This window comes from Anopheles darlingi, chromosome 3 (assembly GCF_943734745.1).
Source record: "Anopheles darlingi chromosome 3, idAnoDarlMG_H_01, whole genome shotgun sequence".
Classification (NCBI taxonomy): Eukaryota; Metazoa; Arthropoda; class Insecta; order Diptera; family Culicidae; genus Anopheles; species Anopheles darlingi.
This window is the reverse complement of record NC_064875.1, coordinates 33,915,970-33,933,638: the sequence shown is the minus strand read 5'-3', so window position 1 is coordinate 33,933,638 and position 17,669 is coordinate 33,915,970. Positions and strand designations below refer to the sequence as shown.

Genomic DNA, 17,669 nt, shown 5'->3' with positions numbered 1-17,669 from the left:
CGAATATTCCACGATTTGAAAACCAACGGAAATTTGAATAAAATAGTTCCGACAGCTCGTACGACACATTTGCCTAGTAAAGAACAATTTCTGTAAAAAAAAACCAATATAATGTACCATAATTTTAGTGTCTCCCCATTTCAACACTGTTCCGCAATAATCAGAAAACTAACTCCGTGGGTTTGACTCTGGTTTTTGTTATTCAATTTTCGTTTATTTCTGTTCCATAAGTGTTATATAACAGTAAATATCAATGGGTGCCAAATATGTTCATTACACTTTTTCACAATTTTGGAGAGAATTTTGTAATGCTTCAGAAAGCACATTCGATTTGTTTGGTTTTTGTTTAGTTGTTTTTTTTTTTGTGTTTCATTTTCCATTTCATATTTTTTTGCGTCGTTTGATTACTGCTTCCTTAGTATCTTTGCCATCTTCGAGTGCCGCCGATTCGTTTCGTCGTTCGTCCGCATGCTATTGATAGCGTGTAGCATTTGATGGTTTTTAACTCGTTTTGTGAGAATGCTATTGAACCATCGCAATGTGCCGATCATTTGTTGAATAGTTTCGTTTTTTTTCTGTGAGAGGGTTAGGCCCACTCGCCGGTCGGCCCTTGTATAAATCCATCCATTATACTTGCTAAAAACAACCATTCAAACATAGTACGCTAGTGAAAATGTTCAAAACCGAAAAGCATTCCTTTTGTTTTACCGGACGCTTAAGTCCTGGTGGGTATTTTATCGTATGTTTCCTCGAATATCCTTGCTAAGAAATTTGGTTTACGTAAGAAATGATTTTTACAGCTGCTCTCCCAGAGCCTTTCCGTGTGCTCCCGTGTACGTGTCACCGTGCGAGGAATCCATGTTCCAGACGCAATTTCTTAAAATCTTATCCCTTTTACATTGACGCGCATTGACGCGTGTTCTGGTTGCAATTTAGTTATACCACGAGTTATCTTCTGTGTTGGATTTGACCAATTTGTTTTCACTTTTTACACACATTTTACGTTCGCTGCTTCTTTAGATGTAGGTGTTTAAGTAGCTATTTTACAAATATTATCAAATAGTGTCGCTAAAGTTATTCCTTTCCTTTTTATTACTCTCTTTCGTTCTTGGCTCATCAATTGGCCACGCACACGGCACGGTAGCTCCTACAAATGTTGTTTTGTTAGATTTTACGTTAGCTTTACTTTTAGTTTTCTTTTCATTATTGGAATCATAATTTTTGCCTAAATAACAGTTAATTTTAAGTTTACCATTTTGATCTAATATTTTTCCTTTTTTTTCTCAATTTTATGACCGACACTCCCGTTTCTCGTAGTGCTTGTTGCGCATGGTTTTGCCTCGAATCGCGTTCAACTCGTTCTCCCACGGTGTTCCACTTCCAATCGAAAGGTAATTTCCATTGACGCTATTTACAAGTCGGCGGACGAGTAAGGGTAGCTTCACATATAAAAGTATGCAATCGCTACACAGAACGGATTGAAATGACTGACGACGACGACTATCGACGAAAGTGTTGAGAAGTAAATCATAATCGTACATATCACATTGCATCCTTTGAAAAAAACAGAAAAGTACAATACATCGATCGATCTACAAGGGGATCGATCGTCTTGAGAGACTCATCCTGCCGTCGCCGTTAGGTGTCCACCAAGTCCACCAAGTTCCGCTACATTGTAGCACATTCGTTCCGTAATCGTTTTTTTTTTCGGCAGGTCTTAGAGATTTGCTATTTTTACTTTACAATTTGTATGTTACTGACGTAAAAATAGAGGGTTTTGCTTCACCTGTACTTGTTTTATAGTGTTGTAGAGTTGTTGAGATTCCACTTTCCCTTCATCAATCGTTTTTTTCTTCTTCTCTCTGCTCTTCCTTCATCCTTTTGTCCGGGAGCTGGCTTATGTCGAATGCCGACAGCGATGCCATAATTCACTATTTTGTTCTTCGCTCTGCCCGTTCTTTTTATGTTTTAATGCTTAAAGATTTGTTTATGTATATGAAATTCATTAAGTTACCCTGTTTTTATTCGCTTGTTTTATTTCTCTCTAGCGCTCTCTACAAGACTTGAGTCACCGTTTGCTGCCCTCGTTGTTCTGCATCTATTGAATGCCGATGCCTCGTTTGCGTCGGTGTGCGTGGAGTGAGCGGTCCTTATTCCAATCAAAAGCAATCGTCAGAAGTTGTTGAATCGTCGGAAACGGAAGAAACACGTAGGGAAAATTCAACTCAAGTCCTGGCTCTAGATTGTCCTATTGCTTAACTGCTGGCTGGTTCTCTGTTCTGTTCTGTACTGTGCGTTTGCGTTTAGTGTGTTCAGCGGATACAGCCGGCCCTGGGACTGGCTGGTGGTAATCACAGATAAGGGATGCCTGCCTCCTGTTGCTCTGCTGTGTGTACGGGTTTTGGGTTTCGGGTTGTAAACTGTTAAATAATACCTATTACGATTACGGTGGCACTGGGTAAGAGTAGAGTTGTCATGAAACTAAACAACGACCAAAATCACACACACACACACACGCACACATACTGACGCGCACGCATCGGATTTGCGTTGCATTTGTTTGCTAGGTTCCGGTTCCAGTTTTTTTTTTATTTTGTACATATGGTTCCACTTGTCAAGTTACCCTCTGTATGGTTTAGTTTCGGTTGTTCACGCTTTGGTTGCCACCTTCCCCCAGAAGTAAGCGTTGGCTCACTGCTTGGAGGTGTCCCTTGTTTTTTGAATACTTTTCAAACACACAATATGTTTCAGCGGACGTTAAGACAATAAAATGCATTTTCCACTGTGCCGTATACTCTAGCCTTCTTCTTTATGGTCGCCTACTTCTTTTTTTCCACCCAATTTCTCGAGACAACCCATTTTGCTTCCTTCGTTTTGCTCGTCTAGTGATAGCCTGAATGGGGTAACCTTTAGCGTGTTAATTGAAAATTGTGATCAAACATCTGCAGCACAACTGAATATTTGAATTGCAAAAGAATTAGTCAGCGAACTAGTAGTAGGCGCTTCTCGCTAGACTACTCTGGATCAACTCAAACCAAAAACTTTTCCGCCTGCTTTCTGGGTTTCTGCTGCTGAGAAATGCGCCGTTTGCTTCGAAACTGTGATCGTGAATCTTTCCTTCTCACTGAGGTTGTAAGGATTTGCAACCATGTATTGGCTGTTGGTGTGCTTTTTGTATGTATGTATGCATGTGTGTGTGTGTGTGTATGTGTGTATGTGTGTTTCAATTGGTTTCGATTCCTGTAGATGTAACATTCCTGCAGCAGTAATCATCGCTCAATAGTTTAGTGGGTTTGTATAAAATCTGATCTGCAAAAAATAACCATTCTTCTTGGCGCACCATATTATTGGCGTATTATTCCGAGCAGTTGATGGGGTTTGAGCAATTGAGGATCATCATCACTTTCCCCCCCTCTTAACCGATCGCCTCTAGCTTCTTCGCTAACGTTTTCATAATCCATAAAAGCCCGCTTTCCCCCGCTTCGCTTTGCGTCCAGTACAGTGCATTGTGTACTGAGCATTTGTGTATTGTATAAAAATATATGTAAAAACGCCCATCTCCCGTCGTCTCTAGTTGCTGATATCGCCCATTGTGTGTGTGTGTGTGTGTGTGTGTTTTTCGTAGGTGCGACTCATTTAATGCGCGGAGAGGTTTCTGGTAAAGTGTTGCTTCTGTATGAGAAAAAACATTTCACTCAACTGAGCTGCTCTATTGGTTTGTTTTGCCACCATTTTGAACAGTGGTTTTTTTTTCTGGTGCTATCTTGTAAATAAGAGTTTGAATGTCTACCGGGCCGCTCCGGGCCAGCGAGACCGTCTTGAGCCGTAATTATCAGCCAAAAGAAGGATCTGTTCGAGGCACAATTCCAATGAGACAGACCGCGAGTCGCGAGTCCTTTGCGGTTTGCCCATCTTCAGGAGAAGATGATAACCGAATAACGTTGCCTTCTTGAAGTGTCCTTTCAAAGACTCGCACGGCTCCTAGCTCGGGACCGGGCCTGGTAGATAGTGTGTGTGTGTGTGTGTGTCTGTCTGGCTGTGTTTGCTGTGTTGGTTTTGGTTTGCTTGGCTTATTTCTTACTCTCGATCAACAAATAACTGTTGTAAGAATTATTGTATATGTAAATTGATTGAGGAACTATTGGTTGTGGTTTTTGCTTGTGTCTGTCTGTATGTCTATGTTGAAAGTTATCATCCGGTTAGGATTTGATCGTTTGGTTTGGTTTTCTATATTCTTGTTTTCCCCCGTTTTCCACGTGGGTTTTACTGTCTTGAGTGCTTGAGTGTATGATCACCTGTGCGGCCTCCCTGGGTAGCCTGGCTGGCAGGGCAGGTTAAGGTTGGATGGCCCACGATAAGGACCATCCCGGCTGCACTCTAGTAACTTTACGTTGCCGGTACTTCGTTTAACTGTTTTTTAGGCTCAGCTGCACAAAAATGCAGCTTTGTCGCAATCGAAAACGCATCGCATTTAACAGAAATCTATTGTTCCATGATGCCATTCTGGCTGCAAAAAGTTGTGTGCGGATAGTTCTACACAGTAATATCTGAGTTTCGTATAGTTCGCAATGTAATAATACGGGGAACGTTGGCGTTTTTGTTTTGTTGCTGTTGGTTGTTGTTGTTGTGGTATATTTATAACTATTCTGTAACGTGTTACTCTTCGCGTTGGCTATGGCTCTATTCATCTGGTTTAACAAAACAGCTCCAATGTAAGACTGGTAAAGAGAGGTTTGGCGTGAAAACGGAAAAATATGGATTAACAAATTAACAAAACAATCTTCTCGTGAGTGTCCTTCTACCGGTCCACAGGGGCAGCAGCAAATGAAAGTACGCGTACGCGAACGGAAAAAGAAAAAGTCCTCTGCTAGAACACGAGATTCAGTCTTATCTTCGAACGAATCACAACGATCCGACCGCAGCCGAGCGCAGCGTGTGGTGTAAATGGGATGGAGGAGGGCACGAGTATCGTAATCTTCGGTGCTGTATGGATATTCTGCTAAACTGAAAATGTGAAAAAGGAAAGAACGAAAGTTGTAACTGCTACCACGGATTCGGCAACAACGAAATTGGAAACGAATGAAACGGAATTGCTAAAAGAAAGAATGAAAACAAATCAAAATCATGGAATAATTGCGTGAATATCTGGTTTATTAATACTGTATATTTCCAGCTGGTCTAATGAGCTCTTCTTTGAAGGTCCCTCGTCCTCGTCGTCGTCGTGTTGTTCAGTTACTGTTACTTGATTGCGCTCTTGTATTGATTACAAAAAATAAAGAGTAATAATAAAATACCGTGTACAAATAAAATACATTAAATAACTAAACAAAACGCTATCAAATAATAGGAATCGGATAGAAATCAGGGTTGGTGGAAGATTGGTTTCTATCAGCATCACACGAAGAGAGAGAGAATGTTTTAACAAATCATAGCGAAAGTACGTCGAAAGGGGCTCAGGGTGCGAGGATGTTTTATGTACAGCTGGGAAGTTTTGTGAAGGAAAATAAAGAATCTGATGCAAAACGTAATTGCACTTATTATGCCTACCACCGCTACTATCAGCCCTCTTCTCTTATCAACTAATAACGATAATATAGCCCGGGGTGGGGGGAGAGTTAATAAATAAATAAACAACTGCACACACACACAGGTCCACAGTTACAATGAAGCTTGGAGACGAAAAATGTTTGCTGCTGGAATGCTGGAGGTTACTCCTTTCACGCCCGTCGTGGTGCTATTGATTCATTGCTGGATTACAACTTACACAAAAATCCTACTATTACTCTTCAGGAAGCACGTTTTCTCTGTCGGTTTTCATCATCTCTGTTTCGTGGCAAGGGTGTACAATTACTACACGCAACAATAATACATTCCACCATTCGGTTGCACATCAACGTCCCGTCTTTCTCTCTCTCTCGCGAACCACGTTTTTCTTTGCAATTTCCCGTTAATTGATTTTTCGTTTTGTTTGACACGTGGTTGACATTCGGGGTTCGGTCCTTAAACTACCATCCATCCTCTTCGCCCACTCCCATGTGTGGCATTTTATGCGTTTGCGGTTTTGAAGTAAAGTAGCGCATCTTATGAAGTAATAAACGAAAAGCACCATACATTGAACATGAAACTAGAATCCTTTCGCAGATTTCGCCGATCGCAGCTTTTACCTCTGGGTGCGATCCCCCCTCGTGGGTTTTTGTTTGTTTTTTCCTCCCTTGGGTTATCATTTTGCACTTCCAATACGAACCCCGCGACCAGTCTTGCAGTGCCGACCTTGTAGGCGATTATCTCGTATCGTAATCCCACCGTTTATTGCCCCCCCGAAAAACTTAAACTATACCACCGCACTGCGACGGTTTCGCTGATCGCGAGCAGCACGATCGTACGCTTCTGTATCTGTCTATCTGTTAAAAAATATTGCAAAAGCACCTTCCTTCACTGACAAGATTTAACAAAACGCATTTAACTAAACCGGTCGGCCACCGTTTGTGGTACCGATTGTGATAAACTAAAAAAAAATAAACTATCCTCCCAAGACCCCCCGGGCGGGGGGCATGGAGAGATTTGTATAAGAATAAAACTCAGAAACTAACTAACCTAAGCTTGTTGCACGTCGTAGCCGTATCCCCGGGATCACAACAAATAACGTAAAGTAACTAAACCTTTTGGCCCCTTTTCCCCTCAAAAGTTTCCTCTTCCTTCCTTCCTTCCTTCCTTTCGTTTCGGTTTTGTCGCACGATGCCAGTTGTTGCCAGCGTTTTGGGGGCTTTCGCAAAACTCGGGGCAACGAAAAGCGATCGAGAATTGAGCTAAGTGTGTGTGTGTGTGTAACAAAGGAACACCGCGACCACCGCGTGGTCTTCAACTTCAACGACCCCCGGTGTAAAAAAGCAAATTTCTACCACTCTACCGAATTGCATAATTTTAGGGGTTAAATAACTGCTTAAATGTGTCAGAAAGTTAAACACATCTCAAGGAGGAGGAGGGCAAGGAGTAGGGAAGGAAGTTATTACGTTCCTAGTACACCCCTTGCACCCGCTTCCTCCGCTTGCAGATAACTAAAATAATAAACGCCTAAAAGTATGCAATTTGGTAGTGATGCAGCGTTTTGCTGTTTTACCGATTACGCTTCTTCAGGGAATCGGTGCGAGCCCCTCCCGCCCCTCCGAGGGGGACGTTATGGGCCGCCACCACCGCCGGGTCATTAGTCTTGACCGTTCTGTTGGTAGATCTCGCGCCGGTTATCCGTCAGCTGCTCCGATGCCGGCCTGTTCAGTGCTAGTGGCTGCGGGTAATCGTCATCCAGCGATTGCTTCGATCGATCGCTCTTACAGTCCTCGTCCATCGCCAACGGTAGCGAGTGCGGTTGCGAGTGACGCTCCGGTGGCAGTAGGTTCAGCATGCTGAGCGGCAATCCCGGGAATCCACTCGGGAAGTCCGGATAGAAGCCACCCGGGAATGGATTGAACAGTGGATTGGGACTGGAGAGTAGCTCCGGTTCGGATGAGGCCGACCGTGGCCCTCGTAGATCACCTAGACCACCACCGCCTGGTCCTCCTCCACCACCACCGCCACTACTGTTGCCACCATTTGGTCCACCAGAGCCACCATCACGTGCGCCAGGTGGATGATGATGATGATGGTGGTGATCCGGATCCTTGGGTTCCTTCTTTTCCTTGCTACTGTTACTGACGCCCATCTGAAGCAGCTCGATCGGTGGCCCACTAATACAGTCCTTCCGGAGTTGCTCCAACTTCAAGCTTTTGCCGTACTTGCCCCGTACGTACATGAGCAGCGAGTTGTAGGGAATGCCGAAGATGCGCGATGCCTGGCTGGTCGTCATCTTTTTGTTCCACACGTGCTGCAGCGCCTCGGTCAGTTCGGCATTCGTCCACGACCGTGGTGGACCACCGCGGGGTGCCGAATGTTGTCCTTTCGGTCGGTTCACTATTAGAGATCGGAGAGCGGGAGTAGAAAGAAACGATCGGTTAGAAGGTTTTTTTTCACTGTGCGCTTGTTTATAAATAGAAAGTCGAGACGATGAATCGCGATCGCGGATCCCGTTTGCGGCGATGGAATTACGCTGGGAAACCCTCTCCCCCCTTGGCGTTCCATCGCGCCAAAGATCAACAACCGACGCGAGCCACGAGCAGTCCGTGGCTTCTTTCCTTCTGTTGCTGTAACCATCCGAGATGGCGGGCGATATATTGTTCAGGGTTCGGAGTGAGAAAAAGTGAAGACGGGACCAGTGCCTACTGTGAGCGAGTGAGAAAAAGTCGTGACCAAGGCGGAGCCATCAAATGTTGCCGAAAGATGCCTACCGCAAGACCGTTTGTTAGAAGTAAATGCCGCGAGCGCGATCCGACGGTCGTTCCCGGTGGGACGACGACGATTGAGAGGTGTGTAGCTGACACATTGGAGGTAGTCCATTTGTCCAATTACAGAAACAAGCCCCCATCGTACCGATCAATTAATTATCCGCGATGATACCACCCAGTGGACCGGCCCCGGGATCGGATCGCCGGGAACCGAACTCTCGGCACTCCAGCAGCAGCAGCAGCAGCAACAGTTCCTCGTCTTCTGCGTCGTCGTCGTCGCCAACGCTGGAAGGTGAACGGATTCACGAAAACGCGGGGCGACCAAAGGAAAGTATGTGTTATGTGGTCTGCTGCTGCTGCTGGGACCGAAAAGCCCGAAAGCCCGAAACGCGTTAGCGCGGCGTGGCATGGCCCGCCCCGTGGCATGTTCGGAGGGGCCCTCGGACCGACTTTTCGTCGAATCATCATGACGGGCTCGTCGCTCGTTCATAGCTCAGTTTAGTTATCACGAACCTAACACCGCGGTGCTGCTCTATCATTTCACCGATGCCCTCCCCGATGCTGGTGGTGGTGGTGGTGGTCAACAATGGAGAAGGGTATGATTTTGGGGCGCGACGCATCTTGTTAGCCCTTTCCGCGGGGTCCACCCGATCCGGGGGGGAAAGGCCACGCAAGACAGCACAAATCATGCTTCTGGTGAGTTCTCTCTTCCTTCGCAGCATGTGTGAAGAGAGCGGTTGTTGGTTGGTTGGTGTGTTCTGCACCGCGATGATCTTATTGTTATTATCGCCAGATCGCCGGAGCCAACAACTCGTACGTCGCGTCCGCAAAAATACAAAAAAAATCCACAAGATCCAGTGGCCGCTTTTGGTCGATAAATCCTGGGCGGTACCGCGCCACAAAGTACTGTGTATGAGTGTATGAGCTACTTGTCTAGGAGAGTCCATGTTTTGAGGCCACGTACGTTGGTTACACGTCCGATTAGGCGAGCCAAAACCTTGAAATCTTGAGCAGTTTTGAACACATTACAATTGGTTATCGTTGGCATACGTTCCGTGGTGAGCAGATTTTACTCTCTGAACTCTAGAAACGACTGACGAATAGAAGAGGTTCATCTCGTTTTGAAGAAGGTGCGATATGTAGAGGGTTGTAAATTGCAGAAACCAAAACGAAAGTTACACAGTCGTCCTTCGAAATTCTCCATAGTATGACGACCATCAATGAGGTCAAGAAATTAATTCGACTTACTTTCTTGTTAATAACTTCATTACAGTCTTAGAAATGATGTTACGGACATTAGTTTTACGTTAACATAGTTAGAGTACAGCGGCAAGCAATAGGTCTGCTTACTTGTATGCATTAATAAAGTATTTGTTTTTACAACTGAAGATGAAATGTCCTGTTTGTGCGTGCATGTTTATAGTGATCGTGACCTTTAATACGGGTTCTTTTGTTCTTTCGAATCTTGTGAATATAATTCAGTTTTTAACAACAGTATGGAAGTTTCGAAATTAAAGCGAAAGTTTTTCGCATAACAGATCATTCTAATCGCTTTACTATGAAGTTCCAACATTAACGGGAGACAATATGCCGCCATTTAGAAGAATAATTAACAGTTAACGCAGTCATAAGCTGAAATATTTGGCGATATGTAGGGAATCAATCATTCAAGAGGATTTAGAGAAATGAGAAGAGAATGATACTACCGAATGTTGCCAACAGTATAATTACTAGAGATAGGAATCATACAAAAATACAAAATATAGTTCAAGTGCAACAGTACGATCGAATACAGCGATGTCACAGTGATCAGTCTGAATTCCAGGAATTTCCAACGGTGACATCAGAATAGTGTTGTACAGGTGGCAAAGTTAAGTTACCCACAACATAATTCGAATGCCTATTGCTTTAAGGTGACACTGTAAAGCCCATGTATTTCTATAGCTTAGGAAGGAACTGAATTCAATATATGGGAAGAGTAAGGCTAATAAATAAACAAGAGAAAACCAACGATGAATAACAATTGCCATCATTCATTATTAGGTAACTATGTCTGAACTCCTTGTTGTTTGGTATGTGTTGTTTCTTGTGTTTTTAAGTTTATCTAAGTTGCCTGTTTAGACAAGGGGCGTAATCTGCAATTCGCTTGAAATTTTCACAAGAAAGGTCCGCATCGTTTGCAAAACATTCATAATTTACAGTGCAAAACATTTCTCACATGAAACATGAATCGCAATGATAACATGTAATGCACCATAGAAAAGGTTCTCTAATTCATTCCCCGAGATTCTCACAAACGACTGCAAAAAGTCCTTTCAGATCGGATCTGATACGACATTGACACCAACCTCCCGTGCAACTCGTCCCGTCCCGACCCAGAAATCGTGACTCCCAATCGTAAGCAGCGTTCTCAGCGCCTCTCACCAACCGGGAGTACCGGATATGAATCATGACGGTTGGCTTTTTGGTCCCGCAGTCCTAGTACTGTGCACCTTCACTATTGCCTACACTTCAATTCAATTTCACAGATCCGCAGGTGAGATCCACTCGTCCGCTCGTCTCATCGTGCTGCTCGGTGCCCAACAGCGTGTGCCCGGATCGGCCACCATCGAATTGAGATGCCAACCCCCCCGACCCGGGCTCCTCCTCCAAGGTTCTGACAGCAGCGACATTCGAAAATCAAAGGAAAAAGCGACGATAAAATGCAGTTCCTGCCATACACTCCGGCTCCGGCAAGCTGCTGCTGCTGCTGCTGCTGAAGAGAGCAGCTCGCGGTGTTAATCGTCAGTCCACCACTGCCACCACCACCTGCATCCTGGTGTCCTGCCTGGCGTTCGATTCGATGCGCGAAATGGTACCGTTTCGGGCAATAAATTTAATTCCCTCCGTCGTGCCGTCGCGCCATCGCATTATCTCACGCGAACACCCAGCGAGGATGCGCGCTGCAGTCAGGGTCAGTAGTCAGGGCTTGGTCAGGGCGCCAGGGCGCCGTTTTTACAACCGCAGTGATGGCGGCGGTGGCACCCGGGATTACGCTGCTTCGCCCAATCCGTGTGAAACAGACCGCTTCACTTTCCATTTTCATCCATATCCTTTCGGTTTTTTCGGGTGAGGAAAACGGTGAGAAGCGAGTGGATCCCGTGAGCGCAGGAGCGTTCCTGTTCTTTTTTTTTGCGCCTCTCGATTGAATTACGCTCCACCGCACGAACGGGGAAACGGGTGGAAATTGAATCGGATTGAGGCCACCCTCCCTGTGCATCGGACCAAGAACCGAGCTGCACTTCATTCACTTTGCTGCGCTTCGGTGTCCGCTGGTCATCATCCTCTGTCCATTTTTTTTTCATTTGCAGATCGAAGATCGTTTTTTGTTGTTGCGGGACGGGATTCATTGATACGGAATTGACGCCATGGCGACATGGTGCGCTCGGGAACCATACGAGGCCATTACACCATTTGCTGGTGGCGACCTCTCTCTCTGTCTCTCTCTCGCTCTCTCCGTTGGATCAACAGCAGCAGTCAACGCACAGAGGAGAGTATTTGAGCCAAACGCTGGCCAAAAGTCCATAAAGCTGTTAAACGTTATAAATATGATTGCTAATCGATGTGAAACAGTAAAAAAGAAAATTTTGATGTAATTCCAACGCGTACGAACGTACGCGTTCTTTCTTTATTTCGCTTATATTAGCAAAATCTTTCAGGCGTCGCCTACTTATATAGTTGGCTTTACCGCAAAAAAAAAATGAAAGCTATTCTAGGTTACAACCATTTATCATTAGCAAAGTTCAATAAAGTCGACATCGTGATGCAATCCAGCATCGCTTGAAATCTGCTTTGCATTGGCAGAATTTTTTTTCAAACACCTTCATTTTGTTTTCTTCAAAAGGTTACTCGGAAAGTAGTGCTTATTTCTCTTCAACATTTTGAAGTTCACTGTCCAAAACCTTCTTGGATCATAATTTTAAGTGGTTGACACAAGTATTGTTTAGAAACAATAAGAGAATGAAAGTAAATACAGAAATTAGACGAAAAATGGTGGAAGCTCCATATTTCAGGAAATCGACATCGACAAATCGGTAAAGAGGATCCACCATGAATAATTACGACCGGTTTTAAATTCTAGAGACCTTGCTTTTTCATATGCTATCTGAATTTCTGGCTGGCATTGGCCGGCTTTTGAGAAAACTAAAGTTGAAATTTATCTACTAACCTCGTAGATAATCATACACATCAGAAACAGGCTGTTATCTTGAGTATAACTGCTTTTTTTCGACAAGAATGGCGCGAGGCACCACGTACAGCTAATTCACAGCTAAAAATGATAGCTAATCGAAAGTGTATAATCATTGATTGAGTTCTGTGCATGATAGTGCCGTTATGTGTAGAATATTTGAAAATTATTAGCAAGCAAATTTGAAAACTGAAAAAAAATCATGCTTCGAACTTTTGGCCAGCCTTTGGCTCAAATACTCCTCTGTGCAACGCGTTTTGGTTTTTATCAATCAAACTGCATTTGTGGCCGTTTTTTTCTTCTTCTCACCAACATATTCACTCGGTGGCAGGTTGGCAGGTTGGTTGGTATCATCTCACCGGTCGATCGGTGTGTGTGTGTGTGCTTGAAACTATTAGCATACATCACCACCAGTAGTCAATCTCTGGCGCAGGGAACGATGAGCGGAAAATCAACTCAATCAATCGCACCGTTCCGATATGCAGTGGCCTCGAAAAACCCAAAAACCCTCCGTTTACTGGCTGATGATGCGGGAGGGAGTGGGGGTCTGTGGTCATCCCCATTCACACCGACGCCCCGAGATGGACGGCCCCCGCGAGAGAGCCTCGAGATAGTAGTGATGTCTAAATATGCAATTAATCGAATTGATTGAAGGAAAAGCAATTGATTGAATGAGAAAAGAAACTGGATGAAGGGGAGGGAAAGCAGGCAGCCGAGAGAGGGTAAGGAGGTGTGTATAGGGAACGGAAAACCCCCGCCCCGGCCCATGGCGCGATCATCTCTCGCGAAAGACAGTGGAGAGTATCGTGCGATAGCGCACGATCCGCGGTTCGAAGGTTCGCAGACGCGATAGGAAAGAAAGAAAAACGGTAGCCACCTTTGGCCAGGGACGGCTGGCCAGGGCCAAACCTCTTGTGTTAGGGGGGGTAAGTAGGTGAGAATAAGGTAAGAACAGCGGCTGGACAATGGGCCAGGAAGGAAAGAAGAGGTATGTTATTATCCCTCTCATCTCCATCCTTCACCATCGCAGCGTCATCGTCACCGAAGATGCTCAAGTCTCAGTTGGCCGGTTGGCAACCGTTTTGTGGCGGCTATCGACCTGATGTCGGATCGGAGTAGGCGCCAATCGTGAAGGATTCTCACATGAGAATCGTTGCCCGGCGACGGGTGTCGGTCTAAGTGAGTCTCCAATCCGTTGTTCTGAAGTCAATCTTCGTCGGCGAAGATTGAACCTGCAACACCGGCACCCAAGAACTCAACCGGACCACCAGTGTTTGGGGGGGATACAGTTACACTCATCCTGTGATGTTTTGGGCTTTCAAGTGGTCGCCCGGAACTGCCACCGGTAAACGTTTCCGGCGCCGATCAGAGGCGCCAAGCGGCGTCAATGTGCGGCGATAGAACGGTACACCGCGGTGACCTTTCCCCGGGGGGAAGAGAATATATTTTTGTGCTAAACATATGGTCGGTTAGTGTGTTTTCGTTTGGGTTAGCCTCTAGGCAAAAGATGAGGGGGTAATGCGAAATCCAAATTGATCATATCCCGGCTCTACCCGGTGCACTGTATCATTGTTGCTGCTTTACTCATTTACTTATCAGTCTCTGACGACTGATGAGTCCATTAATTCTTGTTCTTACGCAATCGGTTCTAATAACAGATCGGTCAATAATTGATGAGAAATGAGTAACGTATTCAATAACTTATTCAATAATTCAATAAGATGTAATTCGAAACATAACAAAGAAAGCTGCAACTTTTGCAAACGTGAAAAAAATGAACCAAAACTAATGTTGTGTGTTGATAAAACATTGTTTTTTAAAGGGGAAAATCACTATTCAAGTTCAGCGATGGTTTGAAAAACGTTTCCCGTCGAAAACAACCACTTGCCGGTGGGATGCTGGCTTCAAAAGTGGTCATTTTGATACAAATGTTGCAGAACGTGAGGCAGTAACTCTCAAAAACAACGAACATGTATTGAAAATCGTGATGGATGGCCGCTTAATGAAAGTGCACGAGATAGCTAAGATGATGAACATATCAACTGGTAGTGCATTTAATATTTTGCACCGAAAACTCTGCCGTTTGCTCAAAATGGAACAAAAGCGTTAGTTATAGTTAGAGATTAAAATACATTTGAGGAGGGACATTGGAAGAAATTTGCCGTGAAAATATTGTTTTCATTGAACCCATTGATCGATATGTTACTATTGTCCCTTCTCACAGATGAGATATTCTTCTGACCATACGTCCAAACCAGGTTCTCGGGCCAAATGTATCGAAAACAACATTGTAGCTACTTTGCATTGGTCATGTGCATCGCGATGTTCTCGCATCTTTAGTGTTAATGGCAAATTTTAGAGTCAAAAATCATTTCAAAAATCTAGCCAAAGATTTTTTTTTAGCTCGCGACTTTAAATAAGGGCATAAAAGTAACAATAAAGCCAAGGAAAAATCGAGCAAAGTGTCATTTCTCTTCAGAGCTCACTCATTCTGTAATCGCAGATAATTTCATAGTATGGACGCTAGAATGACGCAAAGTTTGCTCCGGATAACCACAAGTCATTTAGTCGTATGCTGAGCATCTTTCTCTAGATCGCACAATGATAGGCCAAAGGCTAAAGTCTCTCTAATTGTAATAAAAAAATCACGATCGCATATAAGAGGGGTTCGTCATTTATCGACAGTGTTGAAGTCTCAGAGACGTATGGTCCTCATAGGCAATAATTATTCCCAGTTTTGTCCTTCTTGGTACGTTTCTCGAGGGAGTTGGATTGCTCGTGTGTTAAGCCACTGTCTGTATAAACTCCTGACACAAAGGTGGATGAAGTTGTCGTCTTTGAGTTGGACGTTGATAATACCATCTGCTATCGAGGACTTTCACTCCCTGGTATCAGCCGAATGGAGGTTAGAGCCTTCGACAGTCGTCTGAGGACCTGTTCCATCAGCATATACCATGATCAGGATTGAGTTAAAGAACAAAGTTAAGCCGGTATTTTCACATCAGAACCGTGAATGACTCTCTCTAGTGTTAGATCGTAGAACGGACATATCAGCTGATGCCCGTAGAACAGTTCCTCGTTCCTCTTGACTTTCACTTTGTGTCGTGACTTTGGTCAACCTCACTAGTCTGATAAGTTTAATAATAAGTTGATAAATATTAGATTCAGACATTTTATCATAGGGAGTCTTAAGTGGGGGCTTCGGTCTTTTATTTTAATTCTTCGCATTTACTTTTTACAATTTTTTATGAGTGCTTATCCTTTCATGAGTATTGTGTGAAATTTTGGAATCAATCGAAGTAAACTGACAAAGATATGGATTTTTGAAAATCCGCCTTTCATACAAAGCTCAATGCATCTCGCTACTTTGAATCGCGTTTCCCAAAACCTGCGTTTTCAAAGTCGGTGCCCATCGTAGCATAAAAACTGCTAGACCGATTGATTTGAAATTTTGAACACATAATCTATACTTTATTTGCCAGGTAGCCCCATTGAGTTTTTATAAACATTGTAGATACTATTTTTAAACAATTTTTTTAATTATGGAAAGTGTCGTTTTTTGAGGCAATATCGATAAAAGCATCACTTTTTCAACTTTAAAAGTCTGCCAAAAATTGAAAAATAGGAAATTTAACAAAAACTCGACGGGGCTACCTGAATAAACTTATAATCTAACAAAAGAATATTCATTTGAGTATTTCTGATGACCCAGCACGTGGCTACGATGGGCACCGAAAAAGTAGATTTTTGCAAACTTGCCTTTCCAAATTGGATGCCATGAACGTAGTTTTGATCAAATCTTCCCCAAAAAAGAGCCAAACATTCTTGAAAAGTTGTTGTTTAACATAAGATTATTTTTAAAAAAATTGATTGGACGGTTTCTTCACTAAAAATCATCAAAAATAAGCCTTGTTGTTTCCCGAAATAACCAAAGCTCCCCCTTAAAGGGAATGAACAGATAGCAAGTGCATCGCTCGTCATCTTCGAAGACCACTTGGATCTCTTATCTTTTATCCCAAGTATCTTGCCCCAACTAGACAAATGGGTCAATGGATATATCCTAAAGGTCCAGCGAGAACATTTTGTAGGCAGTATTCAGCACCCTGATACCCCGCAATGCAATTGCTGCAGCCCAAATTTATATCCCTTCTCGAATATGAGATATATTATGGGCCCATGGGTGTTGAAGCGCATCAAGCGAATGGCCTCTCAAATCCATGGCGCCAAACACTTGTTCACCTTTGCCGAAAATGCCATGCCCATGGGTACCCGGGAAGTATCTTTTCTTTGGTGAATTGATCACCATTTCATCATCCTCATCATCATCATCATCATCGGTCTAACCTTTCTACAAGAACAATGCCATTGCGTTCGATTGCGATCGATCGATCGAGTGCCGGTAGACCGATTTGGCCACCGGCAGATCGTCGGTCAAACATTTTCCCTCTCAATAGAGTTATTATACTCTCTGGCTGGCCGGCTGGTGAGCGGCTAACGTCGATACAATCATTCAATTACTCAATTTTCCCCTTTTCCACCAAACAAACGCTGCTGAGTCCTTTCAGCATCCTCCGCACTCGGGAACGTCCGCGGTCCCACACGCGCAATAGGCAAATAAGGGCTATCACAAAGGGCCTAGCCTAGCGCAAGGCCCCCGAGGGCAAGGCGAGAAGCGGCCAATTCGGTTCCGCGTACGAGGTTTGATTGAGAGACCAAAAAGGCCAAACGATGGTCGAGGACGGAACGATTTGGTGAACGACGAAGGATCGTCGTCGTCGTCGTCGTCGAACATACATCTCTCAACCAGCGGGCTAATGACAGTCTTTTGGCCACATTTACTCCGCATATGCTGCATGCTGCACTTTATGGTTTGTTGTCTCTAGGTGTGTGTGTTTATGTTGAGTACCATACATCCCCCTTCTCTGCAGCAGTACCACAACGACCACCCAAAACCAGGTTGGCAAATAGCTAAGGAGCTGTGGAGTAGATCTCCGGATCGGATATGTTGACAGGAAAGAAGAGAAAAAAAACTATGCACCTCCTCGCTGCACCATGGTATCTCACAAGAGACGCTGGTTTTGTGCACATAATTCGCACACCAGAGGTTGGAGAAGGGCAGCGGCAGA

The 17,669-nt window shown here is 44.2% G+C and overlaps 1 protein-coding gene across 1 annotated transcript in view; it reads right to left on the bottom strand.

The window, feature by feature from the left end:
• Window positions 1-7,201: 7,201 nt before the first annotated feature.
• Window positions 7,202-17,669, bottom strand: part of LOC125955463 (protein jim lovell) — a 31,998-nt gene continuing 21,530 nt past the window's right edge. Inside the window, exon 4 of the mRNA XM_049686598.1 lies at window positions 7,202-7,944. Coding sequence (XP_049542555.1) covers window positions 7,202-7,944 — 743 coding nt within the window. The remainder of the gene's footprint in view (window positions 7,945-17,669) is intronic.